Source organism: Coturnix japonica, chromosome 2 (genome assembly GCF_001577835.2).
Source record: "Coturnix japonica isolate 7356 chromosome 2, Coturnix japonica 2.1, whole genome shotgun sequence".
Taxonomy (NCBI): Eukaryota; Metazoa; Chordata; class Aves; order Galliformes; family Phasianidae; genus Coturnix; species Coturnix japonica.
The window spans coordinates 27,491,447-27,519,407 of NC_029517.1; the positions used below are offsets into that span (position 1 = coordinate 27,491,447).

At 37.3% G+C, this 27,961-nt stretch overlaps 1 protein-coding gene across 1 annotated transcript in view; it reads right to left on the minus strand.

The window, feature by feature from the left end:
- Positions 1-7,479: 7,479 nt before the first annotated feature.
- The window catches only part of MACC1 (MET transcriptional regulator MACC1), a 34,520-nt gene continuing 14,038 nt past the window's right edge, over positions 7,480-27,961 (minus strand). Inside the window, exons 2-5 of the mRNA XM_015853867.2 lie at positions 24,257-24,371; positions 19,848-21,886; positions 18,002-18,190; positions 7,480-12,648 (exon numbers count right to left, since the gene is read on the minus strand). Of these exons, the coding sequence (XP_015709353.1) occupies positions 12,433-12,648; positions 18,002-18,190; positions 19,848-21,886; positions 24,257-24,371 (2,559 nt within the window). The 3' untranslated portion in view covers positions 7,480-12,432. The remainder of the gene's footprint in view (positions 12,649-18,001; positions 18,191-19,847; positions 21,887-24,256; positions 24,372-27,961) is intronic.

A 27,961-nucleotide genomic window follows, 5' to 3' on the forward strand; every position in this document is an offset into this window, starting at 1 on the left:
ATCCTTAAATCCTGTTTGTGCCTAAATATTGTTTACACTTAATCACACAAGTAAAAAGGTGTAGAGAATGCATTGATGTAAATGAAGTAATTAAGCTGCATGAATACTGCATGAAAGTTTTTGTTAAAAATAAGACTTGTGTGATTTATAAAAAGTATGCTAAAATGGAGTAAATAGTTACTACAGTCTATAATAAAAAGCTTAAGATGGTTAGCAGCAGTATTCTGAAGATCTGTACATATTTTGAAGTGTAGGATAGTTTACTCTCCCCCTTTTAAACAAGTTTGTGATAGTTTTAAACAAGGTGATCTTTTATTTTGCTTAAAAAAAGAAGAGAAAAATAAACTTGCACCTAAGAAAATATACTGCCCATGCTTCTTTTTGAAAAAGTTAACTGAGTAATTATTACTGGAAATCCGGATTGTTTTAATAGAAACTGGATTTCCTGACATGATTTTGTTTTCTCATTACAGAAGTCTGTGGTATTCGTGTTTTTAACTATGTACTCAGATATATTTTTAAGTTCTGTTTTAGCAAATGGCATTTTAATTAATTATTTCATTCTTGTTTTAGACAAAGAATAAATATCTATCAAAGATCTGGATCCAGTTCCTATTATTATTGAAGTTCTCTGAAACAAATCACTTCCAAACAATATGCCACTTAAGAGGAGAGGGATTCTACTGTTTTCCTTGTCAGGCTCTGAAATGCAGTTTGCTTTGAAAGTGGGTGTGAAGACCTTCATACTAGATGGGAGGTTTCCTTCCCTGCTTTGCTCATAGGACAAAGCAGAAATCTTGTGAGACATGAAGTAGTGTTGGAGACACATTTAACAAAGCAAATATAAAGGATTAAGGTTGGGCTGAGCTACCACTGAGAACTTAATAGAAGGTGGCTGGAAGGTTTCAAACTGGAAACTGTTCTGATGCAAGCATGGCTTTTGGCATCTCAAAATTTTTACAGCAGTCTGTGAGCACAAAGTTCTAATATGTACTTGTAACATTTTGTATTTGTCTTGCTCATTTAACACTAGTAAATGGTAAGTCAGCAAATGAAGACTTGGAACCTGGCTCAGTCATTTGACTTACTTAGGTTACTTGCGGTTTTCATTAAATAAGGAAAAAGATACTTCCTCAACTGAGTCAAATTCTTTGCTGACACAAGCAGTGAAAAATCTAGAGGTCATCTGGCTTAGTGACAATATAGGATAACATATCCTCCAGTGCTTAGAAAATTTCTGAACTCTGCCTAAGAAAGTTTACATCCCTATTTAGAGTAAAGAGTATACAAACAATGTGTTCTTTCTTGCATTTCCCTTTAATTAGGCTGGAATGTCTTCCCAGTGGCCATATGTCTGTGTGTACAGCTAGGCATCTTTCATCAAAAAATGAACTGCTTGTATTATGTTAGTGTCTGTTATGGTATAAAACTAAACGATAATTTAAAGTCCATAAAGGGGTAGGAGATATGTCTTCCTAAACTGGAATGTTAGAATTATGCAAAACTGAACACCTTTGAAAATTGTTATGTATTTCTCAAGCCATTTCTCTCCACTAAGGCAACTGTTTGAAGAGGGAGATAAGTATTTTATTTTCCCTTTCCATTGCTTTGCAAATGTCATTTCAAAGGGCAAATTAAACATCTAAATATAGTGAGCTTCAGAGGTACAAAGCAGCTGTGTACAGGAGGCTCAGCCTGAGGCCCAGGTGTTAAGAGTGCAACAAGTGGTGCCAATACTTCCTGCTCACATTCTGCACCATTTTATCCTTTATGAGAATGATACTCCATATACCTCAGGTATTTTATTTTATTTTGTTTTTTGTTTTTTTTTCATTTTTTCATTACTATTTTAAACATGTTTTCAACTACTTGTGCAATACAAATTAAGAGGATTGAAAATGATTCCAGTGCTTTTTGCATGTAATCAGCAAATACTCTGGAAAGTAAAGAGCTCATGACCAAAAAAATAGAACACTGCTGAAAAATAATTGTTATGCTTTACTCTCAGGTGCTTTTAAACTTTATCCAGTTCACCCTGCTGTTAGCATTCTGCTGCTGACATCAAATGGACATTTTACATTTATCTAGACTGCGTCATAGATGTGTCCCAGAAGATGCTAGATATAAAAGATAACTTAGCAAAACCAACTAACCATTTATAATGTGCCTCAAATACCTGCTGGCTTTTGTAAAAAACGTCAAAGAGCAATCACTACATTTACAGGGAGCTGTAGAGTGTGATTCTGGCATGGACAGTAAGAAGGGTGGTTCATTCTTTGTAATAACTGATGTAAAATCAAAGCACACTTGCTACAATGCTTTAAATATGATTGTGACAGTGTGCTTTCTGGCTTGTTTGTTTTAATTTGTATTGTCTGTATGCATTTTCGACCATTATAAAAATGTTGGACCTAATCCCTTGTTAGTGTATGTTGATTACAGTGGAGCATCTGACCTGTGGTAACAAGCCATCTGAGTCTGACAAACTTTTATGTGTTTTATAGGCAGAAATTTTAAGTGCAAAATTTTAAAGATAGCTTTTAGTTCAGAAGGAATTAACCACAGCTTTATGATGCTGTCCTATTAAGGTTATGGCTCCTACCTCAACCTTCCCCACTATGTGTGTTTTGTGTTCTGTAGTGCTGAGATGCCCATGCAGTGCTGTCTCTCCCACTTTGTCTGGGCAGCAGCTGCTTCAAGCCCTGCAGCAGTGGCAGGGTGCTCAGCTGTAGGCAGCCAAGGCAAGGTTTTCCAATACATTGCCTATGGTTACATGCCATGTAACAATGTGTTGTGCTATTCTGAAGTTTTCTATCACCCCAGAACATTTTCTTTTTCTTTGTCATTTTCTCCAAGAAAATTGAACCAGGCTTATTTAAGTAAGAATATTCTGACTTCTCCTGGAAAGACAGAAACAAATTCAAGGTGGGATTTCATGAGATAGCTGAGCTATGCTTTGACCCTGCAGATAGTCAGTTCTACCTTCTGTATCAGCAGGAAGCTAATTTAGCTAAATGTGTGATTGCTTCTCTTTCAGGTCAGCGAATTTCAGCTACCACAGCTGTCCAAAACAGAAATATCATTTTGTAAAAGGTGATGACCATGAAAGCATATCAGCACGTAGCATGACAATAGGATGCATGCCTGGAAACCAGATCTGCTTCAGAAGCATCTAACAGCACATAATGAAGTAGAAAGTGTTTTCATTTGTTCCTGTTATTTTATACTGACAGTTATGTGAGCTCTGGGAAGCCAGTAATGGGAGGAAACTAAGAATGCTCTAAACAAGGTGGTTTGGTCAGTCTAGACCCTCAGTATAGGAAAAGATTGGCCACTGTGAGTTTAACAGCACAGAAGGAGTCACATTAAGCCATGCAGCCAATGACTACAGCAATGACTGGGGCTAGACCACATGAGTTTCTGTTCCTTACTTCATACTGGTCACCGTGACTTGTCATGTATGGTAGATCAGGGTTATTCACATGTACCATTCTTGTCTGAGGAGAACTAGATTCATGGTACTCAAACTGCTGTTGCACTGTCACATGGCTAATGGTATTAAAATAACAGTCATGTTCAGAGTGTCTACAACAGTCATCAAGCAGTGGATAGCTGTGACATCTCTGTGCAGACAAAAAGAATCTCTGTGCCCTTTACATTTACAATTCTGTAGTTGCTTCAAGGATTTCTTGACAGCTGCTCTTTTGCTCTGACATTATACAATGCCTAGCTTAACAGAGAACTGATGCTGCCTCTTTCTGGATCAGTTGCTACAAATAGCACAGTAACAAATCTCTTTAAATATTAGCAGCAGTAGACTACAGATTTCCATAGCACAACTTTTTCACTGTTTACATCAATACCAAAAGTGTTTGCAAAGAGTTAAGAGTTGGAAGAAGATGCAGTCACGATAGGAGAGTAGTAAACAAAGAAGATAGTGTCATAGTATTACGTTGTCTTTAATGTAATGATAATGGACAAGTAATTGTCAATAAAGTGACAGACAAGAGACAACCAGTAAGATAGAATGAGGAGTGGAGAGGAGAGGAAGATTGTAACAACTGGAAAAAATAAGAAAAAATAAGAGAAGTCTGAAGACTGAGATTATGGATGCCATTGCTTGAATATCTATAGGTTCTTTGTAGGTACTGAAACCTTCTAAATTTTCCTCTGAGACTCTCCTGCATTATTTAACCTAATTACAAATAGGAACACTAGCAAGATTATGCAAGCTTGACTTTGATTATTGCACTGTGTTCAGAAATTATCAATTTCATTGAGGAGAGTACTAGTTACAGAGGAATATATTTAAGAAGTTTGTATGAGCCAAATGAAGCTAGAAAAAGGAATTCATATTTTTTCATTAATGCATGGAGACTGTGAAGCATCCTCCACTAAATGAAATGCAGGAAAAAAGAAATAACTCCAGAATGATGAAGAGTCACCCTGTTTTTAATTAGTCTGACATTTGAGACAATGGCTGACATTACTGTTTATTTCCATTTCAGTTAAGTTGTTTTGCAAAATTCTGGTTGGCCATAAATAATAACATCATACAGGAACTCTATAACCCCAGAATTTATTTCTCTGCCTGTTACTCTTTACTGTGCTGGCTTCCTCTTAGCATTTGTATAAGCACTTCTGGGCTCATTGTAATCTCAGTCACATGCTGCCAGTATTTCAACAAGTACCTCCCGCAAAAATGTTCCTGTGTACTGTGTAGCAATTCCAGGGTCCCTCTAATGCACGGAGAAGGAGGAAAAAAATAGGAAAAAAGTACGAAAATTGGAACATTATGTTTGTTTTCAGAAACAGTAAGAGTGAAAAATGATGCTTTGTGGAATGGGCCATTTAGTACAGGGAAATAGTGTACCCTTTGTGGGGCAGAGGGATATTTCACTAGCATTTGCAAAAATACAATCTTTAAAATGTAACTAAACAAGTAAAACTAACAGAATATAGGTGATTTTGTGTATACAACTGAGATATTTTAATAGGTCCAGTGGAAACTATTATTACTTTATGTGATGAAGGGCCAGACTATCCTTAGCTTGTACACAATTTTTAATATGTCTCTATTGCCTTAATGAGAAAAAGAGAAGGCTAGTAGCAGTATTCAAAACTAATGAGGACACAGATAATTGGAGCTGAGAGAAAAAAAATATGCAAAGCCAGTACTCTATTTGAAGGCCTGTAGTTTCAAGATTTCTCCCTTAGATTAACTAGCCTGGGATGTTATTTACCTAGAGCAAAAATTCTAATTGAGACAGCTTATCTGAAAATTATAGGTAAAAGAAAGCTGTCTACATTGGGAGTAATCCAATTATATAGTAAAATATGAAATAATATTTAAATTAATAAGATGCAGACAAAATTCTTGCTACTGCCCAACCTAGACATGCATCTGATATTATCTAGAAAAGAATCTTGAATTATTTAACTGTCTTTTATTTCAAGACAAATTTGCTGACTGGATGATACAGTCTCAGGTCTTACATTTGGGCCTGACGCAGACAGACAGAGGTACTCTTTATCAGTGCCTTTGTCAGCCAAAGATATTTCCCGGCTTTTATTTTTATTGGCCGTATGTACATTTCGAAGGCTTAAATAGAAGAATTACAGCAGTTAGGATTTCTGCAAAAACATCCTGTCTCTGAGGTTCACTGGTAAGTGAAAAAACAACAACTCTCATACAGTTTTACCTCGTTACATTTTATAGCCTGTATTTGCAAGAGGCCTAGTTCCTCTACCCTAAAGGTTTATTGTGTGACTTCATGTATTCTGAAGGTGACTCCAACCCCTAACAGGACCACCCAAAACTCAATTCCTATGTTGAAAAGCACTGTCCAAACACTTCTTGAACTCTGGCAGCTTGGTGCTGTAACCACTGCCCTGGTGAGCCTCTTCCATGCCCACCACCTTTGGGTTAAGAACCTTTGCCCATTACCCAACATGAACCTTATTAACCATATTACTTAATGAGCACACTAAGAGTAAACCAGATAACGATGAAGGCTGCAGTGCTCAATGAATGAGTCCTGAGCTGGAGTGTGGAATGGTTGTATCCTTTGAGCGTCATTCAAAAAGAAGTTTTTCTGCCCTCACTTTGCTTCTTGTGTTTTTTTCATTTTCTGTGTTAACCAAAATCATTATACAAGTCTTCAATGTTTTGATGTCCAACAAACTATTGATATAATAGTAATAGACAAAAATAGCAATCATCCAAGTAATAATAGCATCTCTTTTTTTACCCTTCTCTTTTACCTTTCTCCTCTTTAGGCATACTAGGGTAGACAAAAACTATGAAAAGGGATTGAAATGTGTTAATTGGCTGTTAATATCTTCTGTTGGTTTTAATTACAGTATATTCCATGTCCAGCATTTTGTCACATTTTCTTTCTCTGGTGAAATAATGTGACCAGAATTTCAGTGGGAGTGCAATAGTTCCCATAAGTTCCATCAACATCATTCTTAGAGCCCAACACACTATTTCTGTGCCAGCAGTACTTACCTTTATGCAACTAAATCTCCAAAGTATAATTCTACTTACAAAGTCTTTCAAAAGGACAAAGCCATGTGTGGTTAAAGGCTCTGTTAAAGACAGGAAACTGGCCTTAACTACTGTGATATTGCTAAATTAAAAACGTATAAAATAGCAGGAAAGCAAGAATCTGCAAGAATGTGTCTATTCACCAGGGTCAAAAATTCTCATCTTTGGCTTGTCTATAAAGACAAAAATATCATATGTGTGGAAGAGGAGAGTTTCACTGAGGTTTTAGAGAGGTTAGCAAGCCAGGGAAGGATTGCAACATGGGTTGCAGAAGGGTCCATGTGACCAAGTTACTCGAAACATTTCTAACCAGCGCCTGCTGTGGAGGATGTGCAGAGACAGCTCCCGCGCATCTCTCTATCTCAGCTGCACCATCTCTATTGTTTTATGGAGTAATATTTATCCTTTATAGGCAAATAAAAATGAGGAAACAGCAAGGTCCATTTTTTTTTAGTAGTTTGATACCAGTTTGGTATCTTGACATGCAGACTGCCATTGAAGTCAGCATGCTGACTAGAGGTCTCCAGGTCGAGACAAAGAGCTGTGTGAAAATGGGGCTTCTGACCTAAAACCTTTACAGAATCTTGCAGGCATATGGAGCTCATTCACATTTCTGTTTCTATGAGATAATCCCCTGGTAATATGACTAGGCTTTGTAATTTATTCAGGAAAATTTCCCAGCTCCCTCTTGCTTTGTGACATCTTTTTGCAGGAGCTTCAGGGCTTCAGGTGTTTTTGTGGTGTTTTTTTGTCGGGTTTTATTTTTGGCGTTGTTTTAAGATTTGATAATCCTATTTAACAGTCTTGCAGGAGGGACTCCAGAGAGAACTTTTCAGTTACACGCAATAAGTTTTATCAGCTGCATTATTAAACCATACATTAACTGCTTTATTAAGTCTCCTTTATTAATAACAATAGAAGCTTAGAAGTAGAAGAATAGAGGGTGGCATTCTACAAAATGGTTTCAGGCTCCAATTCCAACATATCCCATATGTGAGTAGAATTATGAAATTAGTCTTCTCATGTGAGATTTCTTTAAAAATTTGCCTTCCTTTTTTCCCCTACATACTCCAACCCCTTTGTGCTTTCCTCTCTGATGCAGGACACAGGGCTGTGCTGGATCCTGAGAGAGAAAAAGACAATAGGGCAAGTCTGACTGGATTCTGTTTCCCCGACTAGACTTCAGCATCCAGGTCAGAGGATGGTAGCTCATTCCAACCAGCTGCTCTTGGCACTTGAAGCAAGGGACCAGGAAAGTGGCCTTATTCATTGCAGAATAAATGTACAAGCTGTCTCCTGTATGGAGACACAAGGGCAATGTAAAGGAGCCTGCTGGGATGCGATGGCCATGTAAGGGTGGTGGTTATAAGAGCAGCAGGAGTGTCAGAGTGAAAGTAGATGCCTGCCTGCTCCAGCCCCACAGCCTGCAGGACAGAGTGTGAGGAATACAGTGAGCATGGGATACGCTTCTCCCTGCTGCATTCCCACTCCCTGACTGCATTGTACTCAGCTGGTGGCTATATACAGACCATCACCTCCATATGACGCTTTTTTCCATAAATTTGGCCGTCTGTCTTTTGCACCCATTTATGCTTTTGTCTTCAAAAACTTCCTGTAACAACTCATTCTGCAATTCCTTGCTGTGTGAAAAGGCACTTCAGCTTATTTTTAAATTCACTGCCTGATAACTTCACTGTTATGAGACATACAGAACAATCATTGTTTATTCACTTCCTCCCTGTCAGTCCTGATTTTCTTTTTTTTCCTCAGCATATTGTATTTGCCAAGGTTACATTTTAGATCTTGTTCTGAATTTACCAAGATTGTAACGCTTAAAACGCTGCAGTTATGGAATGGAACTGAATGCCCTTTGTATTTGCCTGCTCTTGGGACTATTGTGTTGCACTCCTTCATCCATGCAAGCCAGTTCATTTACATTTTAAAACTTGGGATTTAGAATGAATATGTAAATGCACTTTCCAGTCAGTATAGTAATTCATGCCACTTAGTTTTAAATTAAATTCACGATTGTTAATTGAACTACTAGGATATAGACTATCTAACTGGATGAGGATATCCAGTAATGATTTGAGAAAAAATGAGATAAATATATAATTAAATCTGAACAGCAGTATTATCTCTTTCTTCCAAAGGTTCAGAAGCTTGTGAGAGTTTTGAATGACCTTTTCAAACAAAGATTCACCTTTTCAAACTTACCGGCATGATTCTGCCACAGAAAGGACTGTGTTCTAGGACGCATCCCTGTGAGGAGAACTGGCTGCCCCATCACCTCTGCAGATAGCCCTGCTCTCAGCAGTTGGTTCATTCTGCTGCCTCAGGGAGTGATATAAGCCAGTTACTTCTACTTATAAACAGGCTAAAATGAGTGTACATCAGTATGTTTAGCACAGAACTTTCAAAAGTACATATGGGCATCACTCATTTCTCAGGTTTTAACAGAACCATGATCTTTGACCTCTCTTCCTTGGCTTACAAAAACAACATAAAATCCATACAAGATTCCAGTGGACAATATCATCTTTCCTTGTTTATTTTGTTTAAAAAATATATACTGTTAGTTAAAAAAAAAAATAGATTACATATATACATTGGCAACACATACAAAGTGGCACATATGTACTAAGAACAATCTCCAGGTAATTTGAAAGGCTGCATCCCATACTGTCTGTAGATATTTACAGCAGAAGAGCTATCAGGAACAAGTTACCACTTACACTGAACTTTTTCTTTACATATCTACAATTGCTGTAGAACTTCTCCAGAGGCTTTAACAGCTGGGATAATCTCTCACATTAATGCATGGAATTCCTTTTGCTACATGCTTTTTGAGGGGGAAAAACATCCAACCCTCGCATTCTCTGCTGCATTATCTTTTTATGGGTATTCTCATAACTACAACACAAACAGAACAAAATGGCAAAGCCTTCTATTTGTATTTGGTTCAGCTGTCCATACATGATGAAACAGAAAGACAAGAACTTAGTATAACCATCCCCAGCTTTGAACAATTATTCAGGAAATCTTTGTTGGATTGATCACTTACTGAGTCCAAAATGCTTAAAGAATGTCTTTACAGTCAATTCAGTGCACACACGTGCACACACACACACACATACACAAAGATTTGTGCCTTTGGATCTGCTTTTCTCTCCTGTTAATTTAGAAACACGTCACTGCAGTGTGCCACCGAATGTCACAGACCAGAGTCATCTGCACTGCAAGAACAGTAATGGCTTCTTAGCTGATAAAATTATAGCATTTCTAGTGTGAGTGGCAGCTAGACTTCCTTTACTGATGCCCACCATGCAGTATGTCTACCCCTTTCAGGGGCAGACAGAGCTGCAGCAATTATTTTTCCAGTTTTCATCATTAGGTGAAACCATAAAGTAATTGGGTGCTCACACATTTTTTATCTGTTTAAGAACCGTACCAGATGTTAGAAGAATAGTGAAAGGGTCTTGTCTGCCTACACATCCAAAGGGAAATTGAAAGGAACTGAAAACAGGAGGTCATTTAAGGCAAGGACCATGCTTATTTCACTTTGCCTCCTCTCAGAGAGCCATTAATCTCAACCGCTTTGCAGAAACCCAGGAAGGTATGTATGCAGGCTCATGGGAAAGCTGTTTTCTCTTGACAGAGTGGGAAGAAAGGAGAAAAGGTCAAGAACAGTGTGTTTACCAGACCCGTGTGCTCCTCTATGTGTGCTGCTGCTGCATGCAGCTGCTTTCACTCTCAGCTGGCATTTTGCGGTTTTGAATACTATAGCACTAAATAAAATATGAGATTTTAATACCTATTATTTCATGTATCCAGTGTGGGATGCTAAAGTAAACAGAATATTGCACGAGTGCACATTTCATTCATATAAGCAAAAGCTTAAAGCAGAAATGAGGAGAACAATTAACAGCCAAAGCCCGCAGTATACAGAGCGTGGGGTACAACTAGAGATGTATAAATTTCCTTTTAAAGAAATATACTTGAAAGACCAGTTGCTTAATGTTGCAAGCTAAGGAGAACACTGACTCACTAAGTCAATATTTACTAAAACTACCAGGCCAAATTCAACTCTTGTTCTACACAGAAACAATTTTGCTGTTGTTTCACATCAATGAAAGGAACTGGTCTTGAGACCAAATCTGGAAAATGTACAAAAACCTTCATCAGGGCACGCAGTGCTATGTTTAAGGATTATTTTAAATAATTTATTTTAATTTGATTTCTATTTTTTAAATGTATAATTTTAATATTTCAATGTGGCATTTTACCTATAAATAAGCACCTTTTCCTTATCCAGCAGCACAGCAAAGCCAATAGATGCTTTTTCCCCTTTTGGGGGCCTCATAACTGCAAGCAGGGAAGAACAGCTGGTCTCTGAACAGAATCACAAGCTAACAAGAGAATGTGTTTTATACTTTTTTTGCAGCTCTTCTTAAAACTAGAGGAGACAAGGTACGAAACAGGTGTTAACAACTGAAACAGCAGGAATTTCTGACAATGTATCTTTTTTCTCCAGGTTTCATTGATAAACAAAGACAGTGCTCTGTAGTCTGATTCCTTCAATCTACTGCAAATCAAGAACAAGTCCACTAAAGCCAAATGACTTGCATGCATGCTAATTCAGTCATGCCTTCGTGCTTAAGGGTCTTTTGTTGAGGGAGTTTTTCAGTTACCAGAGCAAGAGCTCTTTCCTCAAACTCTTTTCTGAGCTATGAATGCAATGGGAAAGCTTAAAGAAATGATAAAAGAAAGAAGGTTGGAGGAAAGAGGAGGGGAAAAAAAAAATTCCGAGTGCTATTTGGTTTTAGAATCATTAAAACCTCCTTGTTAGTAGAGGTCATATAAGAAAACAGCAGAAGCACAGATTCTTAACTGTAATGCTACTCCTTTGTGATACTCCAGAAAGAATTTGGCTTTGTCTTGTCAACCACTGATGACAGAACCCAGATTTCTTTTCTCCCAGCTGTCATGAGCATATGCTAATGTTTCTGAATGAATGTGGATTAAAGATGCTTAAAATGGCTTTAACCTTTTGAAGCTTCTACTTAACTAAAATTATAGCCATCACTCATATTCCTCATACAATAAGATAGAAAAGAATGATCAACAGAAGAGGTTATAAGCAGTCTACAAATCTTATGTCTACCAAGCCAGACTTCCCTAATTAACAATATCAGAGGAACAATATGCAAGTAATCAGAGGGATGGACAGTGTACACAAAGAAAGCTTGCTGTATTTCTAGACACACACAAAACCCTTTCGAGCTACATCAACAAACCAATTGAACTTGACTACTGCATTGCATGTCTCATTTTAAGAGTTCATAAAATGAACCAAAAGCTGTTTTGGAAGGATTGCACAGCACAAGCCTTTGCTTCCAAGTGTAAATAACTATTGAATTACTCTTGGAAGAAAATTAGTTTTGTCCCAGTTTATGACAAAGAATACTAGTTTTTCTAGGTAATCCTACATATTCTGTTTGTGTTGAAGATTTGGGACAGCAATTAAAATGTTTTAAATATTTAGATTTTAATGCCTCAATGAAAACAATGTAAACATATGCCCCATGGGCTGCACTCATCCATGCAAGGCTCTGTTTCTAGATCTAATTCCCACCTAGAAATTGGTGCAAACAGAAATAGCTCCCTGTAGAAAGTAGCCTCTAGTATTCAGGTCATTTTTTACCTCACCCTTTTCTTACTTCCTCAGTAGCTATGAGCAAGGCCTGGCAATCTTGAATGGCTATAGCTGAGAACCATGGAGCCAGACTCAACATCAGCAGCATTTAGCCCTGCTCTGCAAGCATTGTTGAAACACAGAAAGTGTACTGTTTCTAGATTTTCCAAAAGTATATCTTGGTAGTCTAGTTTTCTTCCTCCATTCTGGAGAAAGCACTTGCCCTTAAAACTTCCATGCAGTTCACAAGAATCAGTGCTCCAGTTAACTCTCGCCACTGTTTTGTTACTGGATTTTTCATTTTATCCAAGGCTGATTGCAGGTCTTGTAAGACATCCCTGTAGCTGTCCCCGTAATGGGCAGCCCATGTGTAGAGAAAGTCATATGCAGGTTTCCACATCATCTGCAAATAAGGGAAGATTGTAAAAAAACTTAATTGCATAAATTGAACAATTACAAGAAAAAAAAAAAAGAAAAAAAAAAAGGTAAAAAGGTTAAAACTATGCAATAGACAGAGAAAAGAGAAAGAAGAAAAATATTTGATCCCTAGCCATTGACATGCTTTATCATGTAAGGCATATTTATTAAACAATCTAGAAACCTTATATACTTCATTGATGTGAAATTCTAGAATTCTCAGAGAAATATAAAGTTTTCATTCAGATAACTATCACAAAATCAATACACATCTATGCCTGAAAGTAAAACTAAAGGCACAAGTGTAGAAGGAAAATGCTTTTCCCCTGGACCATTTTTGAAACATATATATCCAACAGCAGTTTTGTTTAGAATTTGACTTGTGATTTTGGTGGTTAAAGCCCCACTTTGTCAAGATTCCACTGTCCCACTATGAAGCCTAGAATGTTTAAACATAGTTCTTATCTACACAAAAATATTTTCAGGTGACATCAACTGAAAGATCTATGCACTAATAGAGAAAAACAAAATAGAAGAAACAAACAAAAAAAACTGCTCAAAGTGCAGGAAAATCAAAAGTTTTTATGTTCTTAAAATTAGAGCATGCTATTTTAAAAACTATCCTGCTATAAATAAATGAAATAATACAAATTAAATATATACATATATAAGAGAAAGCAAGCTACCAGTGCTCATTATTGCAAATTACAATAAGTTTAATTATTTTATGCCTAAAAAATATGGAGTAGATCTGAGTAGATCTTTCCTAGCTGTAATGTGTCATTTACCTTGTGGCATTAATGCAGATATGGCAGCATGATTCATATACCAAGCTGGACTTGCATCTTTCAAAGTGCTGATGTACAGAGTAAGTATGCTCTTGTTTACAAACAGAAATCGAGTCTTCCCATCTGCTGCTTTTGAAAATTTAACTTAGACAACTAGTTCCGTTCTCCTCGTTGGCAACAGAGGTTGTGTAAACAAACAGCAATTTAATTATCAGTTGTATGGATGAAATACAAAGCAATAAATAAACACTTCACTTTCCTAAATAGTACTGTCATATGGTGTTCTGAGAAAAATACACTTATGCATAGTAATAAAGGTGCATGAACTGATGTGTACCCACGCATAAATACACACAGAAGTGATCAGAAGACACTTCATTCTGAAAAGATTTTTTAAGATCTTTTTCCCTTTCTTAATGGTGAAACAACTGAAGGATAATTCAGAAGGAAATTGGTTATTTCTTCAATATCCTGTTCTATGAATTTGCAACAGACAATGTAAAGCTCCACTTCCTTATTTTGCACTCTATTTATTTGATCGTTTGAGAAAACAAGTAGCTTTGCCCATGTTTTTGAACTTTTGTCCATATTTAAGCTAAGAACTAACTCCTAACTTACTTCAATACTAACTCTACTGTAGTTTCTGGCAGTGCCTCCCTCATCTTCAGCTGCTTTTCTCCTCCATCCTTAAATGCAAAAACCCATACAATTCATCTCCCTGTTAGTGTACCTCACAGTCTTATTAGTCTGGCTTCTGCCTTTAGTTTAAGCCATAAGAAAGTGCCAGTGCTTTGGGTGAAGTTTGTCATTCATGCTCTACAGGAGAGAAGGGTATCATCATTATTCAAAATGAATGGTGCCTAATGCTGATTTAAGCAAGTTAGTATTAAATTATAACTGTAATGTTACACAGGGAGGAAGAAAAGTAATTCGGTAGTTGTTGGAAGAAATGAAAAATAAGAAATTCTTTCATTTTATAAGATGCAATAATGAGTAGACAACAAAGAAGCAAACAAATGAACATTTGTAATGTACAGCCATAAATACCTGATGTTATATTTTAATGAAAAAAGCTGCTCACTGTGGTTGCATGGAGGATGGCATTGGAGAGTTTCTTTATTCTTACTTCTAGCTTGATAAGCAACACAAACAAGAAAACTGAGATTTCCTGATATGCTACTGCTGGCTATGACTTTTCTGTGTCTCCTCCTTTCTTTTCTTATAGCCTGATGGACCAGGCTATTTGAAAGATTAGGGAACAGCCTTTCTCTGGTAATCCTTACTAGTATGTGAAAAGACAAGGAGTATTAAATGATGCTATACTTTGACTTACATTGAAGGTCAGTCTGACACTGCGCAATCAGAGAACTGTCTAAAAGGCCTAAAATACAAACCATGCTTTCCTCAACTGATTTTCTTTCCTTCTTCCTTTCTTCCTTTCTCTCTTTCTCTCTTTCTCTCTTTCTCTCTTTCTTTCTCTTTCTCTTTCTCTCCTTCTTTCCTTCTTTCTTCCTTTCTTTCCTTCTCTCTTCCTTTCTTTCCTTCTTTTGTTTATTTATTTATTTATTTATTTTCCAAGACAAAAGAAAAATGTAGACAATAAGAATCTTTATGAACTGGTCATCAATAATGCAACAAGGTAGTAACCCACAAGTTCACCACGCCAAACTAATACTGCTGACCAGGCTTCTGAGGTAGGTCCTTCTCCACATTCACACACTCTGATTCAACAGCTGAACTAAATCAGGCTTGACACTGACGAATTTCAACAAACCAGATTTTTAAGGCAAGCTATTAAATCACTGCAGCATGCTGGGCAAATCACATCTCAGCTACGTGCCTGGGTTTTCCCTCTGCTCCCACTACCTCTGCTGAGTAGATAATGATGATACCTACATTCTCTGTAAAGTGATTTGGAATTTACTGATGAAAAGCACTTCAAAAGCTAGTCATCAATTGTATGCACCTCAAGCTGTCTTTGTGATCACCTAAGAGAAGATTTCTCTCACTAAGAAAAATATTCAGTTTAGAAATAGAAACATTTTTTTGGCCGATCATTCCTTCTGATGGAGAACAGTCCTTGATTAATGAATTCCTTAATGTTTTCAGACAATAGTCAGTAATTAGTCAGATCTCATTACTCCTTCAACTTTTCTTAGTTTTTCACTTACACACCAACTACTATCAGCCAAAAAAAAAAAATTAAAAAAAATTAAAAAAAAATTCAGCATTTCAAACTAAAAACTCCAGGCCAAGATAAGATTATTTTAATGGGGTTTCTTTTGTAGCTACTAAGTAAGCAAAAGGAATAGCAGCCATTCTGAAATAAATAATCAGACTAACACTAGCCTGGTGACAATCATGGGGGCTTTTGCACACAGGTATGAATTTACACCACATTAGCTATACTCATTTTGCATCCCACATAGGCACTCCCACTGAACATACACAAGAAATTTTATGAGCAGAGTACTGGTTGCTGAACACAAAGGTTAGATTCACTAGACCACTGAGAAGTTCAGGGATCTGGTGCTGGCTTTAAATATTGAACTTGACTGTACTATCTTCAGGCATAAGTTACTGTCATGGGAAGATTGAGAATCTTGTAGGTGATTTATTATACCTTGATTTATATTATGTGGAAATGTATATAGATGGATATATAAAACCTATATATTTGAAGTGAAGTAAATATGTATACAACAAAATAAATATCACATATATATGTGTATGTATATGCATTACACATATTATGCTGAAAGAAGTGTTTTAAGATTGGGTTGTTTCTACTGTCTGGGAGCTAAGAAAGGACTTCCAAATACCATGGAGGCCAGTGGAGTCACACATTGCTTAGGTATAATGAGCTCCATAATTCTCGCTCAAGAAAGCTTTGATTTTGTCAGACAAAGGAAGCTTAGCAAGTAAGACAAAAGTCTAAAAAGTTAGACAAGGCACTGCAAAAGTTAAAAATGGAAGTGACAGTCATTCACACATGAATGCAAAAATAGAGCTAATAACAAGGTTACATTTTTTTCTCTGGAAAGAGAGTAGTAGTCAAATGATTGGTAGAGTTGTATAATACCAAAAAACAACAAAACAAAACAGAAAGGAGAAATATGCATCCATGCACAAGTAATGTACCCAGAAGAACAAAACAAAGCAAACCATGAAATAGCTCAAAAAGAAAAGCAAGATTAGAAAAGTAGAAAATGTTTTTAAGTAGAAATGATAGAATTTTGCAGTAAATGCAGAACACTGTATGTGAAAGCATGGATTCTGAGTCAAATATGGGTCTGGAGCTGGAGCAAGGCATTCAGAGTAAGAACTGGTGGTTCATGATCAGAGCAGAAATCCCTTGATAGTAATAACAAAGCAGATAAGACTAAGATTAAAGACTCAACAGATTTAGACTGTAGAAAGGAAAATATGCTCAACAGGAAACAGGGAGAATCAGCTACAGAGAATGAAAAAGGAAGAAATAATATCTTGAGCTGCTGTGAAGGTGTGAATGGCAAAAGGAAGCGATTTGTTAGGTACCAAGATGTGACAGAGAAAGGATTTAGAATGGATAATGTGCATTACATGCAATAATCAGAGTATATTACAGGCAAAGGGAGAGTCAATCCTGAATACTAAAGCCCAAACAGAAAAGTCACAGTGAGCAACATTCAGTGATACACATAAGAGAATGCTCAATATGAAACCCAGTCTGAGAAGTATCAATTGTTGGCACATAACTCTGTGGGAGACAGTGGGCATAGTAAGAAGAGAAATGTAGGAAGAAAGTTAGCTGCCCAGGCTAAGATGTATAAGGAATACAGGCTGGCCCTCAATTCAGAAGTGTGGGCATGAGCCCAACCTAAGTCTTAATGACACATTTGTCACATTGCATGGATGCTATGGATACCTCTGATCGTCTTCAAATAGCACTGGAGATATACTTATCAGCCTAAATTGCCCCTTGATTGTATACACACCAAAATGCCATGTTCATATAAAAGGACAGAGGTGGAACTGGTGTCAGATTCCAGCCTGTTGTAACACTGCCTTTGTCTGATGGTGACAAATTTGACACGGGCACAGAACAGGGAAGTGTTAGTAGTAGACTTAAGCTTGCTTTCAGTGAAAGAACAAAAGCTGTACTGAAGGTGATTTGAAGGGGCTCATGCAAGGACTGGATGGTCTTCCTTACTGCAACTGAAATGACAGCAGCCAGGAAAGAGAAAGACAGAAGAATGAGCAAGATTAAAAATGAGATGGCAGGTCAATAAGGGACTGAAAGTGACCCCTGGGATGGAAAGATTTGAAACTCAAGATAGAGAGATACCAAGATCTCCACAGCAAATTAATTTGGCATAACATTCTACAAGTGGCCTCAAAGGAAAATCTAAATAATTGCAGGGAAAACTTGATAAGAATTCCTTTCCTTGAAGAGATCACAAACTAAATACAGAGTCTGTAGCTATAAAAGGAAAGAATTACACACGGCAAGGAAGAAGAAAGGTCCCTGGAAAGGAGCAAGTGTGCAAACTATGTTACCCAAAACCTTACCTCCAGAGCTACGGCTCCACTCCTCCCTTGATGGGGTACTTCGTAAGCCTCTATTTGTTGCTTTGTGAGTCGGGCTAGCTTCTCTGCAAGCTCCCGCCAGTACTTGCCAAGCTTCACAGCCGATGTCAAAATGATAGTGTCCTGGGTAAGACGGGCCACTAATCCCTGGCAATCTATTTTCAGAAGTGCCTGTAACAATCATTTTCATTAGTGTTCCTTCACAAAGGAACTTCCTACAAACATCATTATCATTTGAGTTCAGAGCACTAGTCTACATTTTTAAGCTGACAAATATTTTTCCAATAAAAACATGTTGCCAACAATTTCATAGGGAAGCTGCCCACAAGCTTAAGAAAAAAATAGGCTGGCATTCAGCTGCTTTAGCATTCCAGTCTCACAGGGATATTGCCTAGCTAAGGGATCCTGAAGGAAAAACACTTTTTTTCAACAAAAATATCTGGTCCATCAAATTATCTTAGAGCATGATATGGAACTTAAAATTGAAATTAAAGTACTGTTATACTAAGCTGTGGTCCTTAGTCTACTGCTTTTCCAGAACACTGCTTACACTGGCCAGTACCCTCTGATTTACTCCCTTCATACAATGGAAAATTTGCTAATCGTCACACAGAAATGTGAGAATGAAAGTTCTCACTTCCCTATGCCAAATGATCTTTCAAGAGCAAATGAAAAGAGAAAAATCCTGAAATGCTGCATTCTCATTTCTTATTTATTTCCTCAAGAGCTCATGAGAAAATGAGTGGTGGTTATTAACTTTTTTTTTATCCTCAAATTAACAGAAAAATGTTCCTCAGAAAATATTGGCTTGCCAGTGCAATATCAGGAACCAAAAGCAGGAAAGTTCCTCAGCTTTCAGATACTGATTTTATTTATACAGTAGCAAGCTTTTTACCTGAAAACAGCTACTTGTCTATTTTAGTCAAAAATGTTCCATAAAATTCCTCATGGAAACAGTACAATTTTTGGTAGGCAAGATGGTTGGCTAGCATAGCTACCCAAAAAATAGTCAATATGGATCCTAAACTCTTTCATACTAGTTCCCATCTAGAATAATAAAGTCACACTACTGAGAAGCAGACAGTAGTATACAGTAACGAGACCCTTTACACTTTGGCAAAGTGGACTGCCCCTCTGCCGCCATCTGTCACATGGTAATAAAATGTAATGGAATATTGACAGGAAAGTTCAGTGTTTACTGACATACCACCACTATCTTCCTCTGACTTCATGGGCCAACATAGTAAAATAGGAAGCATTACTTTCAGAGTAGGCCTCATACAAGTTTCTACCACTGCAAATAAGTACTAAAATATTTTCAGTGTTGCCCTTATTTCAACTACAACACTGAAATTGTCAAATGCGGAGAGAAAATCTTCTCTTCAACAAGCAGTTAGGTCACAGTTTCCTTACCTTAAAAATACAGGGCAATCTTAGACATACAGAAATAACAGAATTCCCCCAATGTGTGGTTATTGAATGCTTCTAATTAGAACTGTGAATCGCTTAGGTAAGCAATTTATGATTGATTCATGACTTCCATGATAAAAGGTAAACCTACTTCAACCACAGCCTATCAGCATACTACATGAGCAAGATTCCCGGTATATTTACAGAACACAGTTTAAAATAAATGGATTAAAGTATTATTTTTTCATAAGAGTCTAAATGCATTTTCCACCTGTAAGTATCTACAACATTTAGTGATATGTTCAGGTTGGTAAAAGTTCCTATGAAGGTGTAGAACATTTTCTTGTTCATATATTACTACTGATTTGCCTGTTGGCAATGCATTCCCAATAACCAAGTTAGTTCACTCAATACTTACAATAATGAGCTCATAAAGGAATAGTCTCTTTTTTTTGTTAGCATGGCAGTCTTCCTTTAGCCTCCTCACAACATGTGCAACTCTATCTGATTCTTTATCACCATGTGCCTCGTTAAAGTCATCCAAAGATATATGTGAATACCCTAGCACCTCAGCCAATGCTCTCCAGTCATAAACACTCTCTGATACTGTAGATAAAACTACTGAGTAGATATAAGTCAGTTTTTTAAATGGCAATGTAATCTGTTCAACAAGACTCCTGGTAGTCAGTTCACTGTCAGTAGTGTCCATAGCTTGCTCTTTGGAAATCACTTTTATGTTTTTACAATGTACAAGACCAATCTTTCTTCTGAGAACTCCCACATACCATTCTTTTATTCTAGCTTGTCCAATGGCCTTTACTTTATCTTCACCAAGAAGTGCTATTGTGTCTCCTTTAAAATATTCCAGCAAATAGTCAATTTTATTTTGACGTAGCACAGTTTTCAAAGCCACTCCGTAAGTACTAACATTCAAAATTTTGTTTTGAAACTTCGGGTATTTAACTGTTGGTATTAAAAGCAAAGGTGCAGATTTGATTTCTTTGCGTTTTTGTAAGCGTCGTGGCCTACTGATAATTCCACTTAATTTTGGAGCTGGATCAGGAGTCGTAACATGGAACTGTGTTACTTGGCTACTTTTTGAGACTTTAATCTGAACAAGAAAAACAAAGAAATGCATCTCCCTGCATCCTAGCATGGAAAACAGGAATTGTTGGCGGACCATTTCACCAGTTTTCAGTTCTTCCTCTTTGATATTTTTGCCTTCATCCTCCATCTTCACTTCAAAATCTGGATCACAGGAAACCAAAGAAATGCTTAGATCCTGGGGCTTTTCAAGCAGAAATGTATGTTTTCCCCACAGCTGAAACACTACAGGGGGCATATTTTTCCCTCCTTTTTTAATATCACAAACTGTAAGTTTTCCTGGAATGTAGTTATGACCAAACACTGCAAAAACCGCTGTAAAAGATGGATGAATATATTTGGGACCATAAATTCCAACTGAGACAGTTCTATGAATGTAGTCCCAGACGTTAGTGGCTGGAGGCTGGAGTTTGTTTGCTTGTACTGCAATCACTGCATACATCACATGACTCAGGTCTGATATCTTCACTTGTATAGTATCTTGATAAGTGTAGCAATTTTCTAGCTTCTTAAAAGGCCCTTCTTTATCAAGACCGAAAAAACACACGATATCACTCATAACTTGACTGAGAGGGTCACTCTTCACTTTAGCTGCAACTTTCACCTCTAGAAAAATGGCTTCCTTTGTGTTGAGGTTGCTCAATGTAAGTTCTATCAGAGGACTTACAGTGCTAGAAAGTTCATTGTTAAATGACGATGGAGGGTTAAGGATAGCCCTTAAACCGACCTCTTGGAATTCTCCAGGTAATACATGACCCACAGGGACATGAACATTGATATCGGAGTCAGGTAGCTGTACTGAACCCCCTTCATGATTCAGTTTACAAACTACATGAATGTCTGTAGCTTGTGTCTGTGCCCATCCAGGACTATGGCTCATGGCTTCTAAATCTAGGCAAGACCGAGTAAGTTGTCGGTGACTCAACCAAGCCATCTTGTAGGCTTCACGGTCAATTTGAAGGCACGTTGTGTCAGAAACTGTAGTTTTTTGAGGTGTTGGCTTATGAGGATTAAATTTTTGGTTATCAATAATATCCAAGAAGTCAGAGACACTCTTGGATCGTCCAGATCTTCTTGTTGAGCTCCTTCTTAGAAGACAATCAAGATTTAGCTCATCTCCGGAGGAAGCCAAAGAATCTCTGTCACTAGAAACTTTAGAGAACAAATAGGACTTTTCTTTCATTATAGGAAAGTATTTATTGTTTCCATTTCTATTGGAAGCAGCTATATCATGTACAAAAGGGTTGGAAGATGACAGTTCGTTCCAGAAAGGGTTAGTCTTGGAAACAGTATGGGCATGTTTGAAGAGATCAGACCACTCAATATCCACATCCATTTTGCTTTCATTGACATCTGTTTAAGAGAAGAAAAGGAAAAAAGAACACCAAGTATTTCCTAAATCACAGAAACTTGAGACATTCCATTAATTTCCAACTGACACTCTTAAAATGACTGACAGGTGACTACATTTATCATCTTCAAATATGTACGAATCAAATTGTTAAGGGATATATTTGTATGTTCTCACTTCAGATCATTACAGAGCATCAATATAGACTATCAATGATTTTAATGAGCATTAACAATTTTCATTATAACTAATAATAATAATAGTACTAACAAATCAGCACTGAAGGATGTAAAAAATTTTCTGCAAAGTACTATGAACACCAAGAAATGTTAAGTAGCATCAAGCATGCTAAGATCCCATAAGGTTTAAGCCACTACATTTCAGTAATCCTTGGTCTCTTACAAAATTCCATTGGTTTCTTTCATTTGTGACTGCCTCTATGCAAAAATTAAGCAACAATTATTTCCTTTTTCAGACACTGTGAATTCCTTTTCATGTTAGAGAGCTTGTATTTAATTCGTATCAGCATTCTCACAATTTATCTCAGTGTGAGTGGAATTTGTTCTACCAGCTTTTGTTTTAAAAAATCATTTTTATTATTTATGAATTCCTTTACAATCTGAAATTCAGAAAAAAAAATGATTTGGTGGCAAATAGTTTTTCTGAGATTGCATTTAGATAGAATAATAGAATCCTGGAAGATTTGGAAAGACCATTGAGATCATCTAGCCTTATCTTCAATAGACAAATAAATAGGAAATAAACAATAAATAGACAAATAAGGGCATATAAGTGATATTTAAATGTGTGGGGGGTTTTTGTTTTTGTTTTTTTATAAGAATACTTATCATTAACAATGTCTATTTGCTGTGAATATAAAATGCCCTAATATTTTTTACTAACAGTATACTAATAATAGTTCACAAAAAATGGCTTATATGTTGACTGACTCACACTTCCTGCTACAGAGTCTCTTTGACTTTTTGCACTAAGAGTTTCTGTCACTAATAGTTTGGCACTGTTCCATACAAGGTTATACCACCCTTTCTCTGTACTTGCTTAAAATCCTATAAGGAATTTTAATTTTAGTTTTTAAAAAACTCAGCATTTCTATTAATTCAGCATGTCTATATCCTTCATTATTACACTTCCCATAGAAGTTTTCAAGGTTATTAATTATTGCTGAAGTACAGGAATGGCAGTGCATTCAGCTAAAAAAAGAACTGAAACACTTGTACTTTTCAGTTCCAATTTTTCGTGAACTGTGACAAAAAGCCTGAACAGTGAAATTTTTCCACAGTTCCAGTAAAATCCCAAATGAGAAGAACCAAAATTGAAATTATCTGCTTCCTAGCTGCCCATCTGGAAGGCTCTAGCATTGTCTCAACCAGAGTCTTTGAAAGGAGCTGCCAGCAGGAGCAAGCGTGAGGCCACCAGACTGTGCTGGGCTGCTCAGTCACCAATTGAAAAGGCCTTTTATTTCTGTCCAGTGTCCAAAAGCTTTCCCTGCATTCCAATGCTATTACAGTAGAAACATCATATTATATATATATATATATGGAGTAAGAGTCTATGAATTTATATATACATATAAAAAAATAAAAATATCCCAGACTCCATCTTAAATTGTATGTTTCCACAGAAGTCTGAGAAGAAAGCTCTGACAGAACCCACGTCATTTGCCTGGAGTCTCTTGCATGCCAAGCGAACTGCACAAGCTACAGAAGTGCAGTACATTAGCAAGGACAGCAAGTATGAAGCTCACCATTAGTCACATCTGCAACTGGACAAAAGATAAGAGGTCTACGTTGTGAAGGAGAATGTTTCCTTAACTTTTAGTTTAAAAGAACTGTGAGATTGAAGTAATTCTGGTTTTAGCTCACATTAACAGATCACATTCAACCCAGGGTTTTCTACAGTCCAAAACTCAAGTTGTTAAGCTGAGCTAATGTCAAAATTCCTTTTTCAGATTTCTTCTATTTTAAAGAAATGCTACATTAATGAAGTTTAGCTAAGATTTCTCTCTTCTCCTCCCATCTCCATCTGCAACACATCCTAAATAGCACTTATTCATATAAGGATAATGATTCCTCCTAACCTGATTGAACTACAATTGTCATGACAGGGAAATTATCTTATGTTGGCAAGTTTCTCTTAGGGGACAGTGCAACAAACCCTGCACTCTGACACCAAGGATAAACATTATGGTTTGAGCTGCACAAAGCACAAGCAATACAAGAAAAACAAACAAACTACAACTGTTGTGCAGGAGTTTACAGGGTAGCTGTAGCTCTTAATACTATCAAGAGTTTTGCAGAAGTACAAGCTTGAGATGGAAAAGCTTAATACAGAAAACAGCATTAGAGACATACTGTAGGTGGCTGAAGGTATCCGGTCATCCACGTCAATCAGAGTGCCCTCTGACCTGCTCCGTGGAATCTCTGAGTTAGGGAGGGAGGCTGTTCCACTACTGGAAGTGTTTCCCTCCTAGGAAACAGATAAATGTGTAAAACATTAGCAAGTATGCAGGAGTTTTGCTCATGTGATGGGGTAAATGAAAAAACTTGGTAAGTGACGTTATGGCTTAAGAGCAGATTTATGGAGTTTGTCCAAGATCATTGCAGTCCTGAGTGAGTCTCACTGTCTAATTTGAAGCAAAAGCACCAGATGTGACAGCTACAGTACAATGCAGCACCCTAGCATCTGGGGAAAACAAACAAATCACGTAATTATATGTCCTGGAAGTATAAATGAGCCAGTTATACAATAATTTCCATTATGAATGGCCTGTATAAAAACTTCATAAAAATAATAATAAACATCTCATTTCCTATTTTCAATTAAGCTTGACTAGAAACATTGAAGGAGAAGGTCTAGATCTGTTCATTCCTCTGTCAAGTAATACAAAATATTTCCATCCCGATAACATTGTAAATGACAGCAGCCAATAAAACCATTAAGACATATGGAATTTTAAAAATAAATAAATAAAAACAGGGGAAGGGAATGGGCAAATTATAGATTTTTTTGTGGTCCATCCACAGGATAGAATAACAGCCTGCTTTGTTCAGCAGTCTGCTGTACTGCAACCTGACACTTCTTCAACAGAAACTTCAGCTGACTCAGATCTTGTTTTTATTGTGATTAAAAAGGGGGGGGGGGGGAAATGCCTTGAGGCAGGTTTTGCTGTGGTTATTAAAAAAAGAAAAAAAGAAAAAGAAAAAAAAAAAGGAATTTTCAGTGACGGTTCCAGTAGGTGAATTATGGGAAAAAAGAAGTACGTTTTATAATAGAAAATTACTGAATGAGAAACTGGAAGCCGTATGACTGTTTCCATTGTGCACAGTGCAGTGGCTGAAGATGTGATTTTTTTTTTTCCACTTTAAATGTAACTTGGTACCTTTTATTCCTATGACAATGGCTACCTTCAGCAAATGGCAATCTGATCAGATGCTGATTTGCACTCAGTCAGGATGGAAGGCTGATGTCTGGCTAAGGCTGACAGCTAGCCAGTGGCTTTGCTGTCATGGGGCTGCAAGCACTTTTAGGTTCCTGCTACAAGAAATCTCAGGCTTCAGCTTTAGAAAGGCTGATTTTAGATAACATTGGAAGCTTGCCTCCAAGACTAATAGTTTGTATCTTCTGCTACTAATGCCATACTGAAACCAAATCTAAAATGCCTCTTACACCCTGACACTGTAATTCCAACAGCTGATATCCCATATCTGTATAAAATTATCACCATCTGCTGTAAGGAGCATTATCTTTGATAATGCATCTGCTTTCCTACAGAGTAAATGTTTTCCATTTCTGCTGTATCTTGAAATGCTGAAAAACTGAAAATGTTGTAAAAGTATGCTGGATTTTTATCTCAGATTTCCATTTCGAGGATTTGGGGTGTTTAATCACCAGTCTTGACTGTAGAGATGTTACATTGGTATCCATAGTTTAAACTCCCAGTAAGTTTGCAAAAGGAAAGTTTACTTCTTATAGCATCAGTGCATGTGCATTGTCAGCACTGAACCCTGACTTATGATTTATTGACAGTTCTTTGAATAGTTAATAAAAAGAACAGGTATTTCAGTAGCTCTTTGAAAGGGGAGGCAGTAAGTTAAGATGAGGATAGGGCAAGAGAGGGCAAGTAGCTGCATAAAGACTAAAATAAGAACCCTTAGGGGAAGGGAGAGAGAGAAAGAAAAACAAATCTCTTACACAGTGGGTGTATGCCAGAGACATGAGAACAAGATTGCATATTGAAATCTTATACGCACTACAAACTTCTGCAGAAAGAATAAGCCAGTTCCTGAAAGGTTCCTCTGGGAACTTGTTAAAACCTTCACCACTAGCCTGGCACAAAGACAGTAGAGACAGATACTGAAAAGGAAAACCAATTTCAAAAATAAAGCCTCTCTCTCATGATGAGGGAGCCCTGTGATTTAGGCATGACTTCAGGCCAGCCAGAAAGAGGAGGAAGGAAGGGGGACAACCCAGATGTTTGTTTGCAAACAGTGACCACATTTGGTCAGGATGCCACGGGATGTGGGAAATTTTGAGGACAAGCTGTACACATACCATGGGGGTACTGTGTGCTGTGTGTCCTGAGCACAGTGACATGATCTGACAGCAGGGCTGGATCCCATTTCCTCTGTGTTCCAGCCTTAGTGCTGGGAGTGCTTAAACTCCCAGTGCCACTGTATCAGACTCTGGAAATAAGAAAGCCCAATGTTTCACCTTCTCTGTGCATAAATTTTTGATAAAATAGTATCCTGACTGCAGCTTTGGATAGGACAGCCCTATTAATTAGAAAGTTACATCAGTAAGTTCAGATGATCACCTGCACAGGAGATGAGTGCACATGGGATGAAAAACCTTGCTGAATAGGAGCAAAGGGAAAAGTTATGAAAAATCTTTGCTGCAGAAAGAGGAAATTATGTATGGGAAGAAACAGAAGCTATGCTTTTCATTTGCTGTAGCTGCTGAGTAAGAAAGATGTAACTTGACAAGTACTTAATGGTGCAGAGAATTATTTGACTGATAGTATGTCAGCTCACAGCATGAAGTGAGCAGGAAATGAAGAAGTAAAGAAGTTGGAAAGAGATAATCTACAGAGGTGACCAGAGAGCAAACCTGACTGTAGACAGACATGACACTTTTCCGTAAGAGAGAAAGAAATAGGTAGGTAGGTGCAGACTGCTGTTACTGCCTGGAGGGCCCTGATCAACCCACTGGGGCAGGGAAAGCAGAGCACATAGCTCATGGCAGGCATGCTGCAGACTGTCACAGGGGAAGAAAAACACATTAGAGGGAGAGGAAAGTCTCAAGTAGAAAGCTGAAATTTTCAGAGAAGCCAGGAGACAGATTTGCTGCAAACAGCATTTTTGCTGCGTGCAATGCCTCTGGAAATGTCTTCCAGGTCTTTTAAAATTCAAGTGCTTTTTTTTTTTCTTTTTTCTCTTCTTCTAGAGTCGCTACCAAAGAAAACATGTCCTGCTGTGCTTAAAATAGTGGTGAGGAAAAAAACAAAGTCCAAAAGCAAACACTTCCCCACTGCCTCTGCCCTCAAAAACAAGACAGAATGCATTCCTTTGCGTTTTTAATGTATCAGCATCCCAGAGTGAGACACCAGCAATATGTCTTTCATTCAACCTTAGCCCTGTTTGGCCTGCTTCAAGAAGAGTCTGCGTTAACATCAGAGTTCTACTGTGGCAGTTTCACCCCACAGACTCCTTGCACATGTAGTGATATTCAGGCATTATTCACAATGATTCATGGCATTTGTATCTAGAAGTTTTGCCATTTGCAAATACAAGACAAGCAACACAAGCAGATGATGGAGATGTACTACATTCCTCAGGCTCACTCAGCTGTCATGCAGGACAATGACTTGCTAGTTACAGAGGCTGGATTATTAAATTTACAAGTATAATTCTGAAAATGGTGCAAGGCCACCTAGTCAGAATGTTAAATACAGTATTCCTGACCTAAACAAATACACAGAATCATTTAACTTCTATCAAATGAAGAAAAGGATTTCTAAAGAGAAAGCAAAACAAAGGAGAGAGATGGTTTCAGAAGGT